At 38.9% G+C, this 19,873-nt stretch overlaps 1 protein-coding gene across 3 annotated transcripts in view; it reads right to left on the bottom strand.

Annotated features, from left to right (window-relative positions):
- plagl2 (pleiomorphic adenoma gene-like 2) overlaps positions 1-19,873 on the bottom strand; it is a 61,049-nt gene that overhangs the window by 8,266 nt on the left and 32,910 nt on the right. Inside the window, exons 2-3 of one of the 3 annotated variants that reach the window (XM_084366740.1) lie at positions 2,600-2,758; positions 2,018-2,504 (exon numbers count right to left, since the gene is read on the bottom strand). The exons of 1 other annotated variant lie outside the window; for it this stretch is intronic. In XM_084366740.1, the coding sequence (XP_084222866.1) occupies positions 2,018-2,358 (341 nt within the window). In that variant the 5' untranslated portion in view covers positions 2,359-2,504; positions 2,600-2,758. The remainder of the gene's footprint in view (positions 1-2,017; positions 2,505-2,599; positions 2,759-19,873) is intronic. One more of the 3 variants, XM_084366741.1, reaches the window with a different exon arrangement.

Raw genomic sequence — 19,873 nt, 5'->3', positions numbered from 1 at the left:
GAGGAACACAAGAAAAATGAGAGAATAAATGGTGGGGATGTTTAAATTACACATTCCTTATTATTACTATACTACACAATACTATATTATTGTCATGTTTGTAATGCAGTCCTCCAGTAGTGTGCATGCTAAAGTGACGCCTGAATTTCAACCAGTAAAACTCCTTGTGTCTTTGTGTACACAAATGAGTCACAGTGGTTTGCAATCAGAACCTAAATTGGGGTTTGAAACCACTTCCTGTGATTCACTGGATTCAAAACAAACCTAGAATGTTGATGAGTTTGAGACTTGAGTCATTTAAACCGGCATTGATTTGTTGTCATTTTTGGCCACTTATGGCAAACAAGCTGTAAACGCCTTCACCATATAAAGCTCATTTAGCAAAGGTGTGAGCAAACAGTTACTTAGAGAATGTTCATATTTGGGATTAACATCCGTCCTGAGTGACCTGATAACAAGTAGACAGCTTTATGCCTGTCAGTTCACACCTGGTATTATTATGAGTCTCCACGTGTGTCTCAAGTGACCACTTGTGATCAGATTTTACTTCCCTGTGCTGTGTGCAAATAAGCATGTACATCACTGGGACAAGTGAACATGACGTTTTTTACACAAAGTAAGAAATATCTTCTTGTTTAACATCAGCCAACTTAACAGAAATGCCCAAATAGTTAAGATTGTGTTGTAGACAGCATTTCATAAAGTGTATAAAGTTTCTCCTAACTCAACAACTCAAGCATTTTTTTAAGGGAGTCTGGGGACTTTCTCCATTGGTGACAAAGCAGTAGCATATATTTCTGTTGTCTTCTTTCATAAATTGAGTGTAAATGGTGAAATCAGTATAAACAGTGTGTTCAAACAGCTGCTAAATGTTGGCAGGTAAGACTTCAGCACTTTAGACACAGAAGCAGACAGGCTAGTACAGCCAAGCTGCCACAAACTGACACGTTTTACAAGGAAACACACAACTTCATGTTTTAGTGCTGAATTAACAAGAAGGAACGGATGATTTAGAATTTGTCGTCGCTGTTTTACAAAGTTTGTTCAGTTTTTTTTCACTTAAAATCATATGCTTTATAAGTGAGTCCGGGGATATTGCAGTTACTATTTCAATGGTTAGTTAAAACAGGCAGTGTGTTCACACATCTGCTGCTAGCATTGAGAGGTTAACAGAGCCTATGCATGTCATTTACATTACAGTAAACAGAATGAAAATGAGACAGTAATCCATTCTGCCTGTTGTTTTAGCTTCTTCTTCTTCTTCTTCTTCTTGTGTCACTGAGTTGAGTAGGCGGTCCTTCAGTGTGGCCCAGGACACATGTGCGTACACTCTGCTGTGTGGTCTGAGTGATCAGATCTCAAATGCCTCCTCATTGAGTGTTGGAAGTTTTCACACCTGTTCTTAGAGCTGTCCACTTGTGATCGGATCGACCAGGACAGATACTGATATCAAATATCTGTTTGTTAACAGCTGCCTACTCACACATCCAGCAGTTAGACAACAACACAAGCATTTATTTGGAGTTGGCTCCTTGCCCACCTGATGAATATGAGTCTAATATTCACTCTCCTTTTGGCTCTGTTTTATCTCCCCCAGGGTAAGTAGAGTACAGTGGGTTTATCGGCGCTTCTTTGCTGAAAACAACTGCCTGTTCATGAGAGCGGTGAACCAAAGCAGTAAAGTTGTAGGTTGTGAAACAAAAATAATTAACTGAAAGATGCTACAACTCTTTGTAGGGCTAGAGGGGAACTGCAAAGTGGTCCCTTTCACATACAAGTAGGCATGTGATCCTTTCTTAACATAAAAATATTTATACCTGCTTTAAAGATAGACTTCATTCAGTTATTGCTTTCTAAAGATCAAGTAACTATTCCTATACTATACACACAAACAAAAGTAGGAATTATACCATTTCTGAAGTGGCTCAATGGAGGTTCTCAGAAAGCTAAAGAAGCCATGAATTATACTACATTTAGACAAGAATGTGAATTGAGTGGTCTGATTAATGTGCAGTACCTGAAGAGTTTGTATTTCGAGCTGAAGGCCTTGGGACAGTGTGGCTGTGAGCAATGGAAGGGTTTCTCTCCTGTGTGACTCAAGCTGTGGAGCCGGAGCTTCTCTTGTGAGGCAAACAGGGCCCCACACACCAAACACTCGGTACCACCTGCTCTCCCTACCTCTTCTCCTTCTTCTTCCCTCTCCCTCTCCCTCTCTCTCTCTTTCCCCCTCTCACGCTCTCTCTCTGTCCGTGGTAGTGGGGCAGCGCTACCAAACAGCTTGGTGGCAGTCCGTTGTCCCTCTTCCTCCGGCGTCAGTGCGGTAATATGGTGTGAGGCATCGGCGGCAGCAGCTGCCATGGCAGCCCTAGAGTGCCGCTGCCATGAAAATTCACTTGTAGCTCCCCTGCCTTGCAGGCTCAAGTGGGAAGTTATAAGGGGTTTGTTGAAAAGAAGCTCACAGGAAGGGCCAGTGATCCAGTGGAAACATCAAAGTAAGCCAAAATCTGTGGTGAGATAGAAGGCACATGCTTTCAAGCTACCTGTTTCCAAGATGGTGGCAACATTGAAATTTTTTTTTCTCATAAAGCCTACTTTTTACCTGTTAAAATCTGACTTTTCCTTCTTTCGTCTTTGCACTTTCCTTCTCTTACTCTGCGTCAGTCGTTCCTCTTCTTCACTCTTGCTCTCTCCTCCTCACCCAGTCCCAACAGCTATGGTTGGCGGTGAGTGGGAAACACTGCTCTGCATTTTTATTGTTCTGTGAGGAGAGAGCAAACATGACAAACATCAACACAAGTTGACAAATAGTGACGGTGTCTTTTTATTATAAAGCTTTGACAAAATTGTCACAAAATGCATTAATACAGGCAACAACTCAAACCCTCAGGCAAGCAACTAAGAAATTAAACCTCTCCAGTCTGTAATTCAACAGGCCTGACTTTAAACATAATACAGTTGCGGTCAAATATTTCCATCCACTTGTAAAGAACATGTATATCATTGCAGTCTTCAGTTCCATTGATTTCTACAGCTCTCATTTCTCTGTGATGAGTGGAACACAAACTATTTTGTCACAAAAACATTCATGAAGTTTGGTTCAGTAATGAATTTATTATAGGTCTTCTGAAAATGTGACCAAATCTGTTGGATCAAAAATAGAAATTTTTTTAAGGTGATTATAGAAAGTTGTGTGAATGAAATGCTCTTTGTAGCATGGCCTCTTAACTTCTTCTGAGTTATTCTGATTGATAGCAGCTGGTGACTTTTCTGGACCCATTTCAATAGGGCTTGTTGACACACCCACTAGACTCAGCCACAAACACTACAATGGGAAAGTCTAAAGAGCTCAGCATTGATCTGAAAGAGCACATTATTGATTTGAACAAGTCAGGAAAGTCACTTGAAGCCATTTCAAAGCAGTTACAGGTCCCAAGATCAACTGTACAAACAGTTTGTAAGTATAAAGTGCATGGCACAGTTGTGTCACTGCCACATCAGGAAGAAGACACAAACTATCACCTGCTGCTGACAGAAAACTGGTCAGGATGGTCAAGAGTCAACCAAAAACCACCAAAAAGGAAGTCTGCAATGACTTAGAAGCTGCTGGAAGACAGGTGTCAGTGTCCACAGTCAAGTGTGTTTTACACCAACATGAGCTGAGAGGCTGCTGTGAAAGAAAGAAGCCCTTGATCCAGACGCAGCACCTTAAAGCTGGACTGAAGTTTGCTGCTGATCACATGGACAAAGAAAAAACCTTCTGGAGGAAACTCTGTGGTCACATGAAACAAAAACTGAGTTGTTTGGCCACAATGAGCAGCAATATGTCTGGAGGAGAGAAGGTGAGGCCTTTAACCCCAACAACACCAGACCTACTGTCAAGCATGGTGCTGGTAGTATTATGCTGTGGGCTGTTTTGCTGCCAGTGGATCTGCTGCTCTAAAGAAAGTAAATGGAATAATGAAGAAGGAGGATTATTTCCAAATTCTTCAGGAAAACTTCAAACCATCAGCAGAAGACTGGGTCCTGGGTGCAGTCAGGTGTTCCAACAGGACAATGATCCCAAACACACATCAGTGGTAAACAAATGGATCAATCAGGCTAGAATTGAGGTTTTGGAATGACCTCCCCAAAGTCCTGACTTTGAACCCCATTGAGAACATGTGGACTGTGCTGAAGAATCAAGTCTGTGCCAGGAAGCTGACAAATTTAGTTGAACCTCAACAATTCTGTCAAGAGGAGTGGTTAAATATTCAGCTAGAGGACAACCAGAAGCTTGTGGATGGATATAAAAAGCACCTAATTGAGGTGAAACTGGCAGAGGGACATTTAACCAAATATTAGAATTACTGTATGTATATTTTTGATCCAGCAGATTTGGTCACATTTTCAGAAGACTGTAATAAATTCATTATTGAACCAAACTTCATGAATGTTTTTGTGACAAGTAGTTTGTGTTCCACTCATTCATCACAGAGAAATGAGAGCTGTAGGAATCAATGAAACTGAAGACTGCTATGATGTACATGTGTGGATACACAAGTGGATATAAACTCATTTGCAAATTCCATTTTGAAAGCAAGTTTTCTCTGCACTCACTAGGGGGAGCTGAATGATAAGCATGACCGACATGACATGAACTGCAGAGGATCAGCATAAAACTTTTGTGAATGATGATTCTCAGTCACAGGTATACGACCATGTCTTTATTTGTATAATCATATGTGGAGACTGAAGTTAATTACACAGCCTCATCCCTCATGTGTCGTCAGATGACAGCATGGTGCATAAAGGCGGCTCTGTGTGTGTACATGTATGTACTTGTTATGAAACTGGATAAGGCTCCTGTAATCCTTGGGAAAACATAGAAACACACATAACTGCCAAGGTAGAGAGAGTGGAGTGGGGTAGGATGGGGGCTGGGCAGTGTTTACGGCACATACTTAGGCTCCATAGAACTCCAAGTCTGAAAGAAGTTTAAAACTTTCACACGAAAAAGGGACAGCATAACTGAAAACTGCACCAAAGCCTGAAATTGTTTGACAAAATAAAACACAAACTATACTCAACTGTGTTACCATGATATCGCTGAACCTGTTCTCTTGCTTTGGTCTCTGTGTTCCCTTATTTACCCTCAGTGACCTCTGTGACCCCTGCTAACTAACATACAGCTAAGTCCAAGGTTGAGTGGGCACGCCACTGATCGCATTGTCATTAGTCACATGAACTGACTAGAGTTCATCTAAGTACCATAAACGCATGTGGGCATACTGTATGTGACAGAATGCACACACACACACACACACGTACAAGGTCTGTACATACATACACAACTCCAAATGTAACAGCATTATTTCTGTGTGAGAGGTCAATGAGTTAAGAAAGACAGCTCTGATTGTTTTTCAGATGCTTATAATAACTATAATAGCCTGACATGCCAGTTTTCTTTGTTTCACAGAACCAGCTTGAAAGTAGGTGTTAGAAACTGTTACAACTTTTCCAAAAATACTTGTTAAGTGATTGGACGAATCATCTATCTGTCATCACAGTTTATCATGGGCTAACTTCATCCCATCAGATCAACAAAAGAAGAGTGCTACCACAAGTGGGGCCATTGGTAAATAGAAACTCTTGCCAGTCAGTCAAGAGAAGAGCAAAAATATCTTTTTCCATCAGGAAAAACCTTTCGTTGAATAAAATACTCTCTTCAGTTCTGATATAATTGATGCTATGGCAGCTACACTAACCTCTGGAGGAGCAGCCATCATTGATTTCAAACTAACAGCAGCTTCTCTCACTGGTCGACACATCTAAACCACGCTTGTAGATGCTAGGAGTTCCTCAAAGGATGCTTATTGGTTGAACCACTGTGTGTTCAGCCACAAACGCATAGCTTGAAGCCTAGCAGGATGGATACAACTGCCTTGTAGGTAATATAATTACATGTTTACACAGAAATGCACTAAGATGAAACCACAGGTTGGTACATGTGGCTAAAACATGTACATATGAGAGTTGTGAAGATACATTTTAGCACATGCATGGCTGTGTGCTCACTCATGCCTCAGTGTATATGTGCATACATGTGTGTTTGCTCTCATAATGTACATGTCTTTACAGTGGTGGTTAAGAGGACCTGACAGCTGTAGTGTTGTGTGGTGGTCATCACCCAGCAGGGCGGGTGCAGGGGGGGTGATACCCGTCCCATTGACCACCCTCAGGGAGCCCAGCTCTATTGTACAGCCTACCCACGTCGCACATTCCTGGCCTGAACCATGCCGTGTCGCTCTGTCCCTCTCCTCCGCACACAACAGCACATATAACACACAGTTCTGGCCAAATGCAACATCATGTACACACCCTCCCCTCAAGCCAGCATACTCAAACACACTCACAAAGGCGCACATACAGACAGGCAAATACCGTACAATGAACAGAATCCACACCATGAAGTTATAGAAATAAACCAAATAGTGGTTGAAAACAAAGGGCACACAGTGATAGACCATTTGGGATAGTTATTTCACACAAGGATGTCGTCAAGCTTGAAAAAGCCCAATTGATTCATGGTGACCATTCCAATATTATTACGCTTGCATTATGTATATACATAGCATTACTACTCTCTTTTCAATTAAATTGTTGTAGTTACCCTGCATATTAAGTCCAGTACATTTCTTAAGGTTCAAAATAAATACAATATTGGCCTAAGTCAATGTTATTAATCATTCATTTTGACCATCTATACCACCTCAGGCTGTCATGTTCTGCTTGATACACAAACTCTTTTAATGTGTTTTTATGTCTTATAATGTATATGAGTTATGTTGATGCTCCAAACAAATCCGAAGCAAGTTTTTTTCTGGGACAGTCAATTGAATACTCTATTTATATTATATTAATTAATTAAAATTAAGAAGAAGAAGAATTAAAAGAGAACTAATCTGTTACAAAAAGCGATTATAAGACATTAGTAAACATTAAAGACATTTTCATGTTTAGAAAAAATGCTATGTGACCTTTTACAGAGCAGAGCAGGTATTTTGACTGGTCACAGTAGTAACAGCACAGGTGTTAATAACATTGACAATGGCTCTGTTCTGTTTAAGTGTCCCAATAAGCGACGGCAGTGTGACAGGAAGCCAGCACGCACAATACCAGGACCTTGAAACTGAAGCAGCTAAAAAGAATTTAACCATTATTAACTTATAATTTGCCCCTGTGGTTCTCCTACTGTGACAAAAGGCCTAACCTATAGAGTGCTGCAGGGATGATGTTTTTTTGTAGTCTAATCCGGAAAATAGCGTCTCCCTGGTTCCCTTGAGAAAAAGCCCAGAAAAGTTTGTTTTTAATACTTACAGAATTTGTTTTTGTATTTGAAGATAATCTTCAGAATTGAAGACCACGTCAAAAGTAAAAAGCGAATGGTAGGCTATTAACGAACTACACTGAGGTCACCATTACTAAGCATCTTACTACACTATATTATATAAACATTAACATCCTCAAGTTAAGTTAGAGTTGCAACCAAAGTCTACCTCCAAAAGCATGATGATGTTTGATGTCTCCAACAACCTCTGTTATTTTATTTAGCCACGTTATAGCAACCAACATCAACAACTTTTAAATGGTTATTAACTGACGTATTTTATGTCATAGACCAAATGTAAAATATTTCTTAAGCTTGCGGGAAAGAAGGAAAGAAGTTTTAGGACTCATTCCTGCGGCCCTCTATATACAATCAATCAACCTTTATTTGTATAGTGCCAATTCACAACAAAAACGATCTCTAACACTTTCCAAATTGAGCAGGTCTAAACCATACTCCTTGATTATTTGATTTAGAGAGACCCAACACTTCCCCCATGAGCAAGCACTTGGCGACAGTGGCAAGAATAAACTGACTTATAACAGGCAGAAACTTCGAGCAGAACCGATCTCAATGGTGGGTCGTCATCTGCCTCGACCGGTTGGGTTGAGAGAGAGAGAAGAGAGAGAGAGAGAGAGAGAGAGAGTGCATGTGAGATACGTTGCAATAGGCAACAATTTCACTTTTCTGTTTTTTTATTCTTCAACATTAATACAAATATCATTTTACAGAGTCTACATAGATAACAAAGTAATTTCTCATAATCACTGCGATATTTATTCTTCCATACATCAACCATGTTGATGTGAGATATAGTGCAATTAACATTGTTTAGTTAACCTTTACAAGTGTAAAGTTGGACACTACATTGTGTTAGTATTACTAAGGAATGTTACATTCAGGTCAATATGCCCATCTGTTGTTGCTTGTATAGTTTGAGTTTGCCATGTTATGCTTTCAGCATACATTTGAGCATGCAGTACCTTTGATGTTATTCTGGAGAATATTCTGGACAGTATCTGTGATTGTTTTGGATTGTTGCAATAATAATAAACATACATTTGCATAAAGCAAGCATATTTGTCCACTCCCATGTTGATACGAGTATTAGAAACTTGAGAAATATCCCTTTAAGGTACATTTAGAACAGATTCAATGTGTGATTAATTAACTATGGACAACGATTAATCAGGATTAAATATAATCATCGATTGACAGCCCTAATACAAATATATATTTATGTAACGCCTGTTATACAGTGATGCACATAAGTTACGGAAGTAAAGGCTCGACTCCAAACCAGGCGTTTCAGGCAGTGCAGGAGCAGTGTTCTGTGGGAGAGAGTAACTCCCTTTGGCGTGGACTACGTAACACAATAAAGGAAAGGCAAAAAAACAGAAAGCATAATATGACCTCTTTAAGCTATAAATCTGGCTACTAACTACTCGAGGGTTTCCAGTGGTGGTCGAACTGTCTGTAGAAATCCCTAGAAGATACCAGAAGACAGACCCATTTCCCACAACATAACACTATTCCCCTGTTTTCACATGATTCAGATTAGTTGAACTTTTTATGAAAAACTGTATTCTATATCACTCTGCACCATGTCCTCATTTAGAAAGCATAGACATTAGCTATCATTATTTGTGATAACAGGTAATGATCACAGCTAGAACTAAACTAACATGAGCTTGAGCTTTGTTTGTGTTGTTTTGTTATATTGTAATCATCTTTCAATATACAAAGATATAAGACTATAAAATAGGCCTCAGGTGACCTCTACTGTGCCGGGGACTAACTGTGCTGAAAGGAGAACAGAAATGAAGAGGAAGAGTGAGAGAAGGAGGAGGAAAAGAAAGTTTCCAGTCTGACTCTGGGACGCTGTGTTTATTTATTAATTAAGCCCAGTTTGATCTCATATCGATAGACAAATTACATTCTATCTATTCTGGTTCAATTATTGCATCAATGCAATATTTATAATGTTTTTACACTACTGTGTTACATAGTACTGTATTGCACGATATGGCTACAGTATGTAGCATAAAATTGCAACCTATTTTGGGACAAAAAAAACCTTAATGTTGCAATAAAAAAGGAGAAAAAGGAGACAATTTTCTTTTTTATTCATTTACGTATTTTATTCATTTAAGTATGCATCATTGCTTAATGAAGCAATGATACATTTTATAGGCTAAAAAAATTTAGCAATCTATCAAAAAAAAGATCAATTAGATTAGATAAATTGATAATAAAAATAATCATTATTATCCAAATATCTCTGACATGTATCGTGAATTCAGTGGCAATCAATACACCAAAATAAAATATAAAAAAACAATTAATGCTATACAAAAATAATAATTAGTTGCAGCCCTAAATGTCAATAGTAGGTATGACTGATCTTTATGTCACACACTAAACAGGTAGTAGGTTATAGGTCAGAGCACACAGTGCTTCATAACCAGGGATTTCCGCCAGCACAAACAGCACAACTGCAGACATTGCCAACCACTAATCACACTTCACCATCACTGCAGTGATTACAAAGTAACAAACACACTGCAGCAAAATGGAACTTCATTCCAAAATGGCAGGCTGCTTCGACAAATAATCCACAGTACACTCACACTGAACCTCTGCTTACTTCCCCTCATCAAAAACGTTGAAAGCAGAGTTAAACTGCCACTTTCCAACTGCCGCGTGTCTTTAGTTTCTGTCCGGGATGAAAGAGCTTCCACATTCCTTTCCTGAGGGGTCAGAGGTCAGCCTCTGCACTGCCTGCCTGCCCGCCATGGCTCCCGCATGCTGAGTGACTAGTATTAACCCCTTCATGTGAGAAAGGTTTCAGGGTTTGTCAGATTTTTTGCAGCGCTGGTGGCACGATGCAGGACCAAACCAGGACATACCAGGCAAGACCAGACCACAGCAGGCTGGTTGCCCCGGCAGAACCGTGATCCACATAGCAGGACACTCAGGATACAGAAGCCACTTGACTAAACTATATGAACAAACTAAATATAGAAAGTGAGTTCACAGCCTGGAGCTTATGTGACAACAGCCACACTCGTGGGGAGAGGAGGAAGGGGGGTTTAGGGGTGAAGTGCTCCGGATACATATATGTGTGTATATATATATATTTATTAGGGCCAGGACTTTAACGCGTTAATTAAGATCAATTAATTACATAAAAATTAACGTGTTAAAAAAAATAACGCATTTTAATCGCACTTATTTTTGCACCGCGGAACGTTTCTCACTGGATGAGTTTCAGGCGTACCGATTATACTGGAGCACAATTATTTAACGAGTTAAAAAGCCGCCAACACTGATCACTGCCCATGGATCTATAAAGTTTTAATGTAGCCTGAACGCAGCTCAAACCGACCCGGTGCCTCAGCACTGCGACCAAGCTTTGATAAACACACCGGATCCGCGCCAGTTTATAGTATCCTCCTGTAGTTTAGCCGGTCGCTACTGTTTAAAAATTGCTCGTCGCAGTGGAGCTGAGAACAGCGGAGTTTCCTCTGCTGCAGCTGAACAGCTGACATGTGGTCAAGACGTAGGTAGCCTACAGACCTGTCACTGTCTCACGGTGCATAAGACTTCAACCTCAGAGCTCTCTGTCTTCAGACTGTCCTGACCTGTCCCTGAACATCACACAGGGAAAACATAGAGCTGCCTGTGTTTTATTAATGTTTACATCAGGCTGAGTTCAACAAATCAGTTTATGCTACTGTGATTTAAGTAGTTAAATACAGTAATCATCATAGTGTAGTGGCAGGAAAGACCATTTACCAAATAACGTGTTACTTAAACATTTTTCATTGTGCTGTGCTCTAAAAATAAACTAACAAACTAGTGCAGAGTCCTGTATAAGGAATGTTCAGCTTAAATTTTCCCCTTAAATTTAGGTTCTCAGGACAATCGCATCTTATCAGGTAATCGTTAATCGATCGATAAGGTCCATCAACTGGCGATTAATGAATGAATCGATAATTTGCATCCCTAGTCTGTTGGTCTTGGTTAAGTACCACCTTGAAAAAAAAAAAACAATGTTTTGTTGCTTAAGCTTACTGTATGTATTCAGTCATTATTCAATGGTATACTAAAACCCATATGAAAAAAATTGCTTCTCACTGTTCTCAGGTCAAATATTTATATGCGATTAAAAATGCGATTAATTTCGATTAATTAATTACAAAGCCTCTAATTAATTAGATTAATTTTTTTAATCGAGTCCCGGCCCTAATATATATATATATATATATATATATATATATATATATATATACATATATATATAACAATGCCAAAACACAGCATAAAATATGAATCAAAAACATCTATTAAATTAAGTGTGCATTGTAGGGCTGCAACTATCAATCACTGAAAATGAATCTTCCAATTAATGTCTTGATTAATTGATTAGTCAGTCACATCAGAAATCATTAAAAAGAAAATGCTGGTAAAAATATCCTCAAGCACTGTGACATCCAATGTCACTGTGATGTCCAAAAGTAATTTTAAATTATGATTAACATTTTAAAATGACTTGACAGGAAACTATTATCATGTGTTCATGCCTTCATGTCTGCTGTCGTTGAAATGCAGCAGACAGGAAGGCAAAATGAGAGGTCTGTACAAAACAGCTTAAAGCCCTCATCTATTTCAACAGTATTCCCTCTCTGTTTTACTCTCTTACTCCATCCGTCCTCCCTTCTCCCATCCTCCTCTATCTCCTCCCCCAAGTTTCAGTTCCTCTCCTGCTTGTGTTTTCTGCCCCAGAGTGAAGTTCTATGCATGGAGGGGGGTAGAGGGGTGAAGGGCTAGAGGAAGAGTTGCAGTCGCCAACCATAGCTCAGCTCTGCCATGCTAAACCCTCACCCATTCCGACAGTTAGTCCCAGCCACATTGGGCCGGGATGTGGCCATAAAACCAGCACTGCTGCCCTGGTGCCCTGGCTAAAGATAGCCCTGGTTGTGGTCTGGCTGGGGGGGAAGAAGGCAGGGCTCATCTAACTGTCACCAAAGAACACCTTCACTTCTCCACTGCCTACTTCTCCTGACCTCACCCTGCTGTTATAAGCAAGTGAAACAAGGCACATATTTCCTTAACGGTCACTATTTTCACTCATTTAAAGGCCTCATTTATATAATTATATGACATTATCTGACATTTTCTTGCTGATGACAAAATAGTGATTCAACCTACAACCAACTAACAAAAGTTGTACTGATCTAAACACCCATTGCAAATGAAGTCGGGGACTGACATGTCTAGAAACAGAAACAGTATTTTGTAATAACTAATAATGTAACCTGTTCACCCGTTTGCACACATGCAAGGTGCAGGCCTGCCCATTAGGAGGAACTTGGGTTAAAGCAGTTAGGGTGATTGTTTATTCAAAGCTGCTACTGTGCACTGTAATTTTTGTCCCACTGAACTTTTGCCACTGATAATGTCAGAGCAGAAACTCCTGCTGTTTTGACTGCGCAAAACCTGGACAGGTAACGTTTTAAATGAATAAAGGTTAATAGTCTGGCTCTGGTCCTAAATGCAGCTGTTGATGCTGTACTCTTAGTTACTTGTTTGAGTGTGTAGGTAGCCCTTTGGCCTTCACACCCAGAGTGAATGACGTTACTTATGTCACATAATGTCATGAGTTGCGCATGCAGAGCTGTTTCAGCTTTGCTAATGAGAAGATGCCAACCTTTGTTGAAAGCATGCCAGACAACTCAGTAGTTTTTAGCAATTTATAACCAACCAGATCATGCAAACTGTGAACATTTTATTTCCTCACTTGGAGAAAAAAAAGTGGCGGAGTAGTGCTCCGGCAGCACTACACCTAAGTACATTACCACTGTCACAAGCCTAAATTAACCAAGCTCAAAACAAATTTTGTCATCATGCCTTGATGAGCTCCAGAAATGTATTAATTGTCTGAATCTGGTGATAAGAGTTTAATATTCTGAAAGCCAAGACTTATTCAAAATTAAACAAAACCCCCAATCGAGCAAAAATCAAGATGTTGACATAAATCCACGTTTATCTAGAATTATGCAGTTGTGACATCTGTCACAGATGTAGGCTACTGTGACTGACTGAATCAATATTATTCATCCCTGGGTGCACAGAACAGCTTTGGCGTGAGTAAATTCAACCACGATGTACCAAGCCAGCCCACATTCATGAGCCAGCCTATCATACGTTAGCAAGAAAACGCAGAGCCGATCCTATTAGCGATGTTTGCTTAGGGAGGCAGGACTAGTAGAGAACAAGATCTGTTAACCGTTGGTGCACCAAATTTTTGCCGGGGACATTTTATTACTCACTGGATATTAGTGGGGACATGTCCCTAGCGTCCCTGCCCAATCCTACGCCCATGGTCATTACTACAGTATTACATGTGTACTCAGTAGTCATTACTACAGTGTTACATGAGTACTCAGTAGTCATTACTACAGTATTACATGTGTACTCAGTAGTCATTACTACAGTGTTACATGAGTACTCAGTAGTCATTACTACAGTGTTACACGAGTACTCAGTAGTCATTACTACAGTCTTACACGAGTACTAAGTAGTCATTACTACAGTCTTACACGAGTACTCAGTAGTCATTACTACAGTGTTACACGAGTACTCAGTAGTCATTACTACAGTGTTACACGAGTAATCAGTAGTCATTACTACAGTATTACATGAGTAATCAGTAGTCAAAAGGGGATGTCTTTTGGAGAACTTTTAATGCAGAAAATGGGCACATAATATGTCTTTCGTGGCGGTGGACTAAATGACCTGGGTGAGGGACATGTAGTGTGCTCTGGATTAACAAGTGACCCTGTTAGCGTTAACTGGCAGACAGCTGCTGGAGCTGGCGAGCTCTAGAGAAGACAGCCATGGGGACAGCCTGGACTGCTCCATAGACAAGACATATAAACACCTCATACTCAAAACTGCTTCAGTGTTAATTCCCGCTACAATATGTGTCTCCAGGACTACATTTTGCCATGATGCAAGCTTTTGGCTGGTAATTTACACCAGTTGTGATATACAATGGTAACCACCAAACATCAGACATAACTGTGACACGACTTCCAAAATTTTCTGTATGAATTAAGAAACAGGACACTTATAGCATGTTTCACAGTTAACACCAATGCAATAATTACACAGAAGTTTAACCACTTTATCTTTACCTTTAACTGACGACTCAAACAAATTTGCCAAATATGTCTGCTTGTCCAATGTAATGTTAGCTAAATAATGTTTACATTTTAACAAAACAACAACTCTGACCAATAAATCTAAGCAAATTTAAGAAAAACCAAATTATCTCTGTGTTGTCAGTCCACAGTATGCCCCATACAAACCCATTGCCATTATTTGTTATTAGCAAAGCAAGTATAGTAGCTGCAGAGTCCAGACTAAGCCTCCTTGTTGTAATGTTGGCTAAGAAAGACGATAGACTGTAATAGATCAAAAACAACTTGAAAATGTTATTAACAATGGCAATTTTGGCAATTATGAGACAAAGAAATAACCATATCCTTGTCTTATAATAGTTTACTCTCACCCCAAATAATGCAAACTAAAGGTGGCTTCTATTAAGCAGAAATAATGAGGATAAACTATGAATCGTGTTAGTCTAACTGCCTAAAATATATGGCCTGTTAGTAAAATGGTCTAAATGAACTTATGTTTCCCCATGATATGGCGTTATGCAGTGTATTGGTATGTCTATGCATGTTATTGTAAAGGGTACGAAAGCCAAAGGAGTCTGTCTGTATGCCCTGCAGATGATATGTGAGTGGAATAAAGGTTTTCTCATCTTGGCTCAGACTACAGTCTTGTGTTATTATTTCAATTTATCTTCAGAAGTATAGGCAAAACTTATAACCCTCAGCTACAATATTCAAGGTATTGAACTGGTGGGTTAGACTGCTGTTACAGTAGGTACAGGAGATTGGGGGTTCGAATCCCAGTCAGGGTGTTGCTGTCCAGGTGGGCCCTTAGGTAAGGTCCCTCACACTACCAGCCTACCTCAGTTATAAGTGGAGAAAACAGGAGAGTTAAACTGGCTCGATTGTCCAATAACATCATCTGAGATCTTTGTCCAGAAGAGTGCAGTCCTTGGAACAGCAAGGTAAAACTATCTATTTGTATTTCACGCACCTGTTTTGTTAAAGCGCATGTGAGACATACAAAATCGCGCTCACGGGACACAAGCAAATTGTTGTTGTTTTTTAAAACACATGCACGTCACTTCCCGGGCTCTGTACAAATGTTTTTACTGAACAATACGAAAATATGCACAGAAGACAATAGCACAGTATTAGTAAGAGTAACACGACAAGTATATTAGAAAATATTAGGTTTATCAGAGACATTAATTAGCATAACTTGTTATACTTTACTAATACATTCCAGCGTGTGTGTGTGTGTGTGTGTGTGTGTGTGTGTGTGTGTGTGTGTGTGTGTGCTATGCCTGTGCTGTGCTGACTGTTGAGGAGGATGCAGGGGTCAGCCAGGTTGTTGGAGGTTACACTCCATGCTGTCTATGTGACATAGGGAATGTGTCTGTTGGTGAGACTGAAGGCTATACACTCTAAGACATGCAAACACCTACACACATAGATGCATGAACAAGTCGTTGCCTATTCTTCCCACCTGAATGCCCTGGCCCACGAGTCTCAACTCAAATCCAGTCAAACAATTAAAAATGTGCATTCACACATAGAACACTTAGTCCAAGTGAAATTCAAGTCAATACATATATCATTGATGATTGTCTTTGACTTGTGTAACTATTTTATCAAAATTGAAATAACCCTGATTTTTTTGTTCAGAAGGGTGTAAAATATTGGTTTTGACACTGGTAGGCTAACTGTAGCTTACACAGCTCGCACAAAAATTAAGCTCAAGATTCCGTAATTTTCTGAAGTATTTTCAACCGGGGCTTTTGAGAATGCTCAGAATGCAAATCATTCTCTCTTTTGCCGAGGTTGGTTTTGAATTCCCTGCCATCAGTTTTAGCTTGACCTACACCCCATTTTCAATATTCTTCAATCTTATATTATTATATTATATTATATTATATTATATTACATTTTATTATGTTATGTTATATTATATTTTTTTTTTTTTGCAATTCAGCTATATAATCAAATTTAGTGTGTAAAAGCTAATGATGGCTCGGCAGATATTTAAAAATGAAGAATTAAAAATAAAAGTAGAAGTGGGAATTGTCAATGTTAGCAAGCTTCTGCAAATATCACCACAAGAAAAGCCTGTTTTTTTAGAATTCTGTGTGAGAAAAAAAAAGTCAGAACTCAAATAGTACAGATGTTTTACATTTCAGAGGACGCCATTGCTGTGGCGTTAAAGGTGCCATGACATGGCTGAAAAGGAGGTAGGACTTTTATTTTATCCTGCTGATTTTGCATTAGCTGCAGTGTGCACCAACAACCACCAGGTTGTGAACAGATCAGGGCCCTGAGCCTCTCTCTCCGCCCTCTGGAACCAGACACGCAATTTTATTTTCTCATTTATTCAGTCCATATCAAAGTGTGTGTGGAAGTGCATTAATTAGCGGTTTACTGTGTGTCAGAATCAAAATCCTGGTTGAGTATTAGTTTGTTACTCGGGACTATCTAAAGTTAAGGTTAGTTTATTGCACATAATGTGTAATCATGCATTGGCTCCATGCCAAGCTGCTGCTGGACAAACCTATATTTTGTTAACCTTTAAGATCTTGGTGTTATAAATAGTATAGGCTATAAACAGTAAGCAACATCTAAAATTATCCTCACTAATAAAGAACAAGCACTTATAATGTAGCCTAATAAAGCTTAACAGCTTAACATCAGAGCTGCCGGCTGATGTCCAGCACAGCCCACACACATGGGTCTCTGTGAGAGCTCCCCAGTCATCTCCAGGTAGAACAATTAATGCAAAACACTTACAGTATGGCTATTTTCAATGCAAACAGCAACAGACAATAAACAAGGCTCAAAATCAATGTGCAAATAAACAAAAATATAGGCCTGAACATTGTAAATTGGCACAGACATCAAAAAGGCTGCTGATCCTGCTCTATGCTCTGTGATATATTTTATTTTTTTCCATAATTTCTAGTAACTTCATCAAATGAATGCATTGTTTACAGTATGTGCGTATGAACACAAACAATAAAATGACATGCTCTGGCAGACATTTCAGCAGGTGCCAGAATGCTGGCGGTCCACACTGAATAAAACTTTGTGTTAACTTATTGACACTTTTCCCCACTCTGACTCAGGCTCTTTTTTAAAGATAAATGTGCACAGTCCACATATAGGGTCCGTGCATGAACATAATTCACTTGCACTTATTCATATTGCATAATGAAAAATGCCAGTTTAGGGGGTATTTGCTAATTTCATTGTCCTACCTGTGCTAATTCAATTGTATTTTGACGTATGTGAGCTCGTTTTTCAATAGCCGATGTTGTCTAAACACTGTTAACACTTTGCCTTTGTCATCGTCGCATTAAGCAAAGGTGTACAATGTGATTCGGCACACCAGATTGTCCATATATCCTATCATTCAACTTGTAAAATGAAAAGTGAACACAAGAGGTCAAGAGCCGGAAACAGAGACAGCTCTCCTTCAAAATAAAAGTTTCAAGTTTTTGAAGCATGCTGGCTGCAGCGGTAAATCTAAATATAGTTCAAATAGCTAAAGCTATAGCTAAATAAATTAACAAATCACCAAAATAATGATTTATTTATTTTATTCATCATTCATTCATTTATTTAGCCTAATTAAGAGAGATAATAAATAAACTTTTTCACATCAGATAGCATTCGTGGCATAATTATCTAATGAAGGAAATATCACAGTTTAACAGGTATGAACTATACACATTGTTTTGGCTATTTATCTTTTTTTTTTGTTTAGATTAACGACTTTTACTTTGAAGGTGACCTGTCTCCGTTTATGGCTCTCGACTTTGTGTGTTAAATTTTTATTCTTCAAGTTGGGACAAGTTGACATTCTGGTCCGTTGAAACGAATGGTGTTTAATTGTTTAATGCAACAATGACAAGTGTTTCAACAACATCCGCTATTGAAGAACAATCTCACATGCGTCAAAATACAATTGAAATAAACACAGGTATCACATGCAATTGTGTACACGAGAAACATTTACATGAAACATTATCACTCTGTCTTGGACGTTTGTATGTTTGAATGTGGTGTGTCACAACAAACTGGGATGGATCCAGGGGAAAGTTGGAGCTTGTGTTTCTCGTCAACACTTAATAACACCTAATTACCATTACAGTGGACCTTTTTGTTCACTTAACACTACATTTGTAACACTACAAATGTGCACTGCGCAACTGTGTCAAAATGAATATTGATGGCCTTAAACCTCTTAGTAGTTTTTTTCATCAGCAAGTTACTATAATAGCGACAGAAATAATAAATAAAGAAACTGACAATAATATCTGGCAACAACCACAGTATTGTATCAAAATCTTGGTATCCCAAATTATCCCAAATAATTATTCATTCTAATATATCAAATGGTATTCTTTTCTATAGGTTTACTAACTACCAAAATCATGAATACTGTGCTGAATATAAGGGATCTTACCTGTATTTATAGTGTAGCCTGATTCTGCACTTTACAGTATTCACGTCATCAGCCCATAACGTTACATGATGTTTTCACTGCTATGGCAACAAGTGGCAACTGCCGTTAGCATATATTAGCTAGTTTAGTCCCATCATCTAAAGAACAATAACCCATAAAATTACAATTTGGCATAGGTTGAACAAAATCAACAACATCCATAGTCTTTACAACCTTAACTATGTGTTGTCACAGGTTATATTGTCAAAATTAGAAAAATGCCTTTGAGCTGGCCGTAAACATATACCTCAGACTGTATGTTTCACTTATAGGCTTACGCAAGTACAAACAGTAACTTAATGTTACACATCTTTAGTTTATTTAATTTAGTTCACAGAAGAGCTGTTAAAGTTAAATATCAGACGAAGCAGTCATAGTAACATAGCGTTAGACTACATACATCTGCTTCCTGTGGAATCAACCAGTCGAAATACAGATAGCGCCTGTCATCAGGATTTTACTGTCATCATCAGGACTCAAGCACTCTGCTGCCACCTAGTGTCTACAGTTATTAAGTGCAACCCCCCCCCACCCCCCACCCCCGCTTCTTCTGTACAATTTCAGGAGCACCAGGCCAAAATTTAGGAGCACTACTTAAATCATCAAGAAGTGCAATACATTTGCTTTTGTGTTGTTTTTTGTGTCAGTCAGAGTGCATTAAAATAACAGGATCAAACACAGAAGTTTACAAAAATGCACATTGATAGCATTTCAATTAGGAATCAAAAATAAGGGGAACTATTAATACAATACAATTTATATTAGCTGGAACACTTGCAAAAAAATTAATCCAAATGACACTATTCAGCAGTAGTTAACTAT

This window comes from Pagrus pagrus (assembly GCF_965226575.1).
Source record: "Pagrus pagrus genome assembly, chromosome: 11".
NCBI classification, from domain to species: domain Eukaryota; kingdom Metazoa; phylum Chordata; class Actinopteri; order Spariformes; family Sparidae; genus Pagrus; species Pagrus pagrus.
Note: the sequence above shows the minus strand (reverse complement) of the source record. Positions and strands in the feature narration are given on the sequence as shown.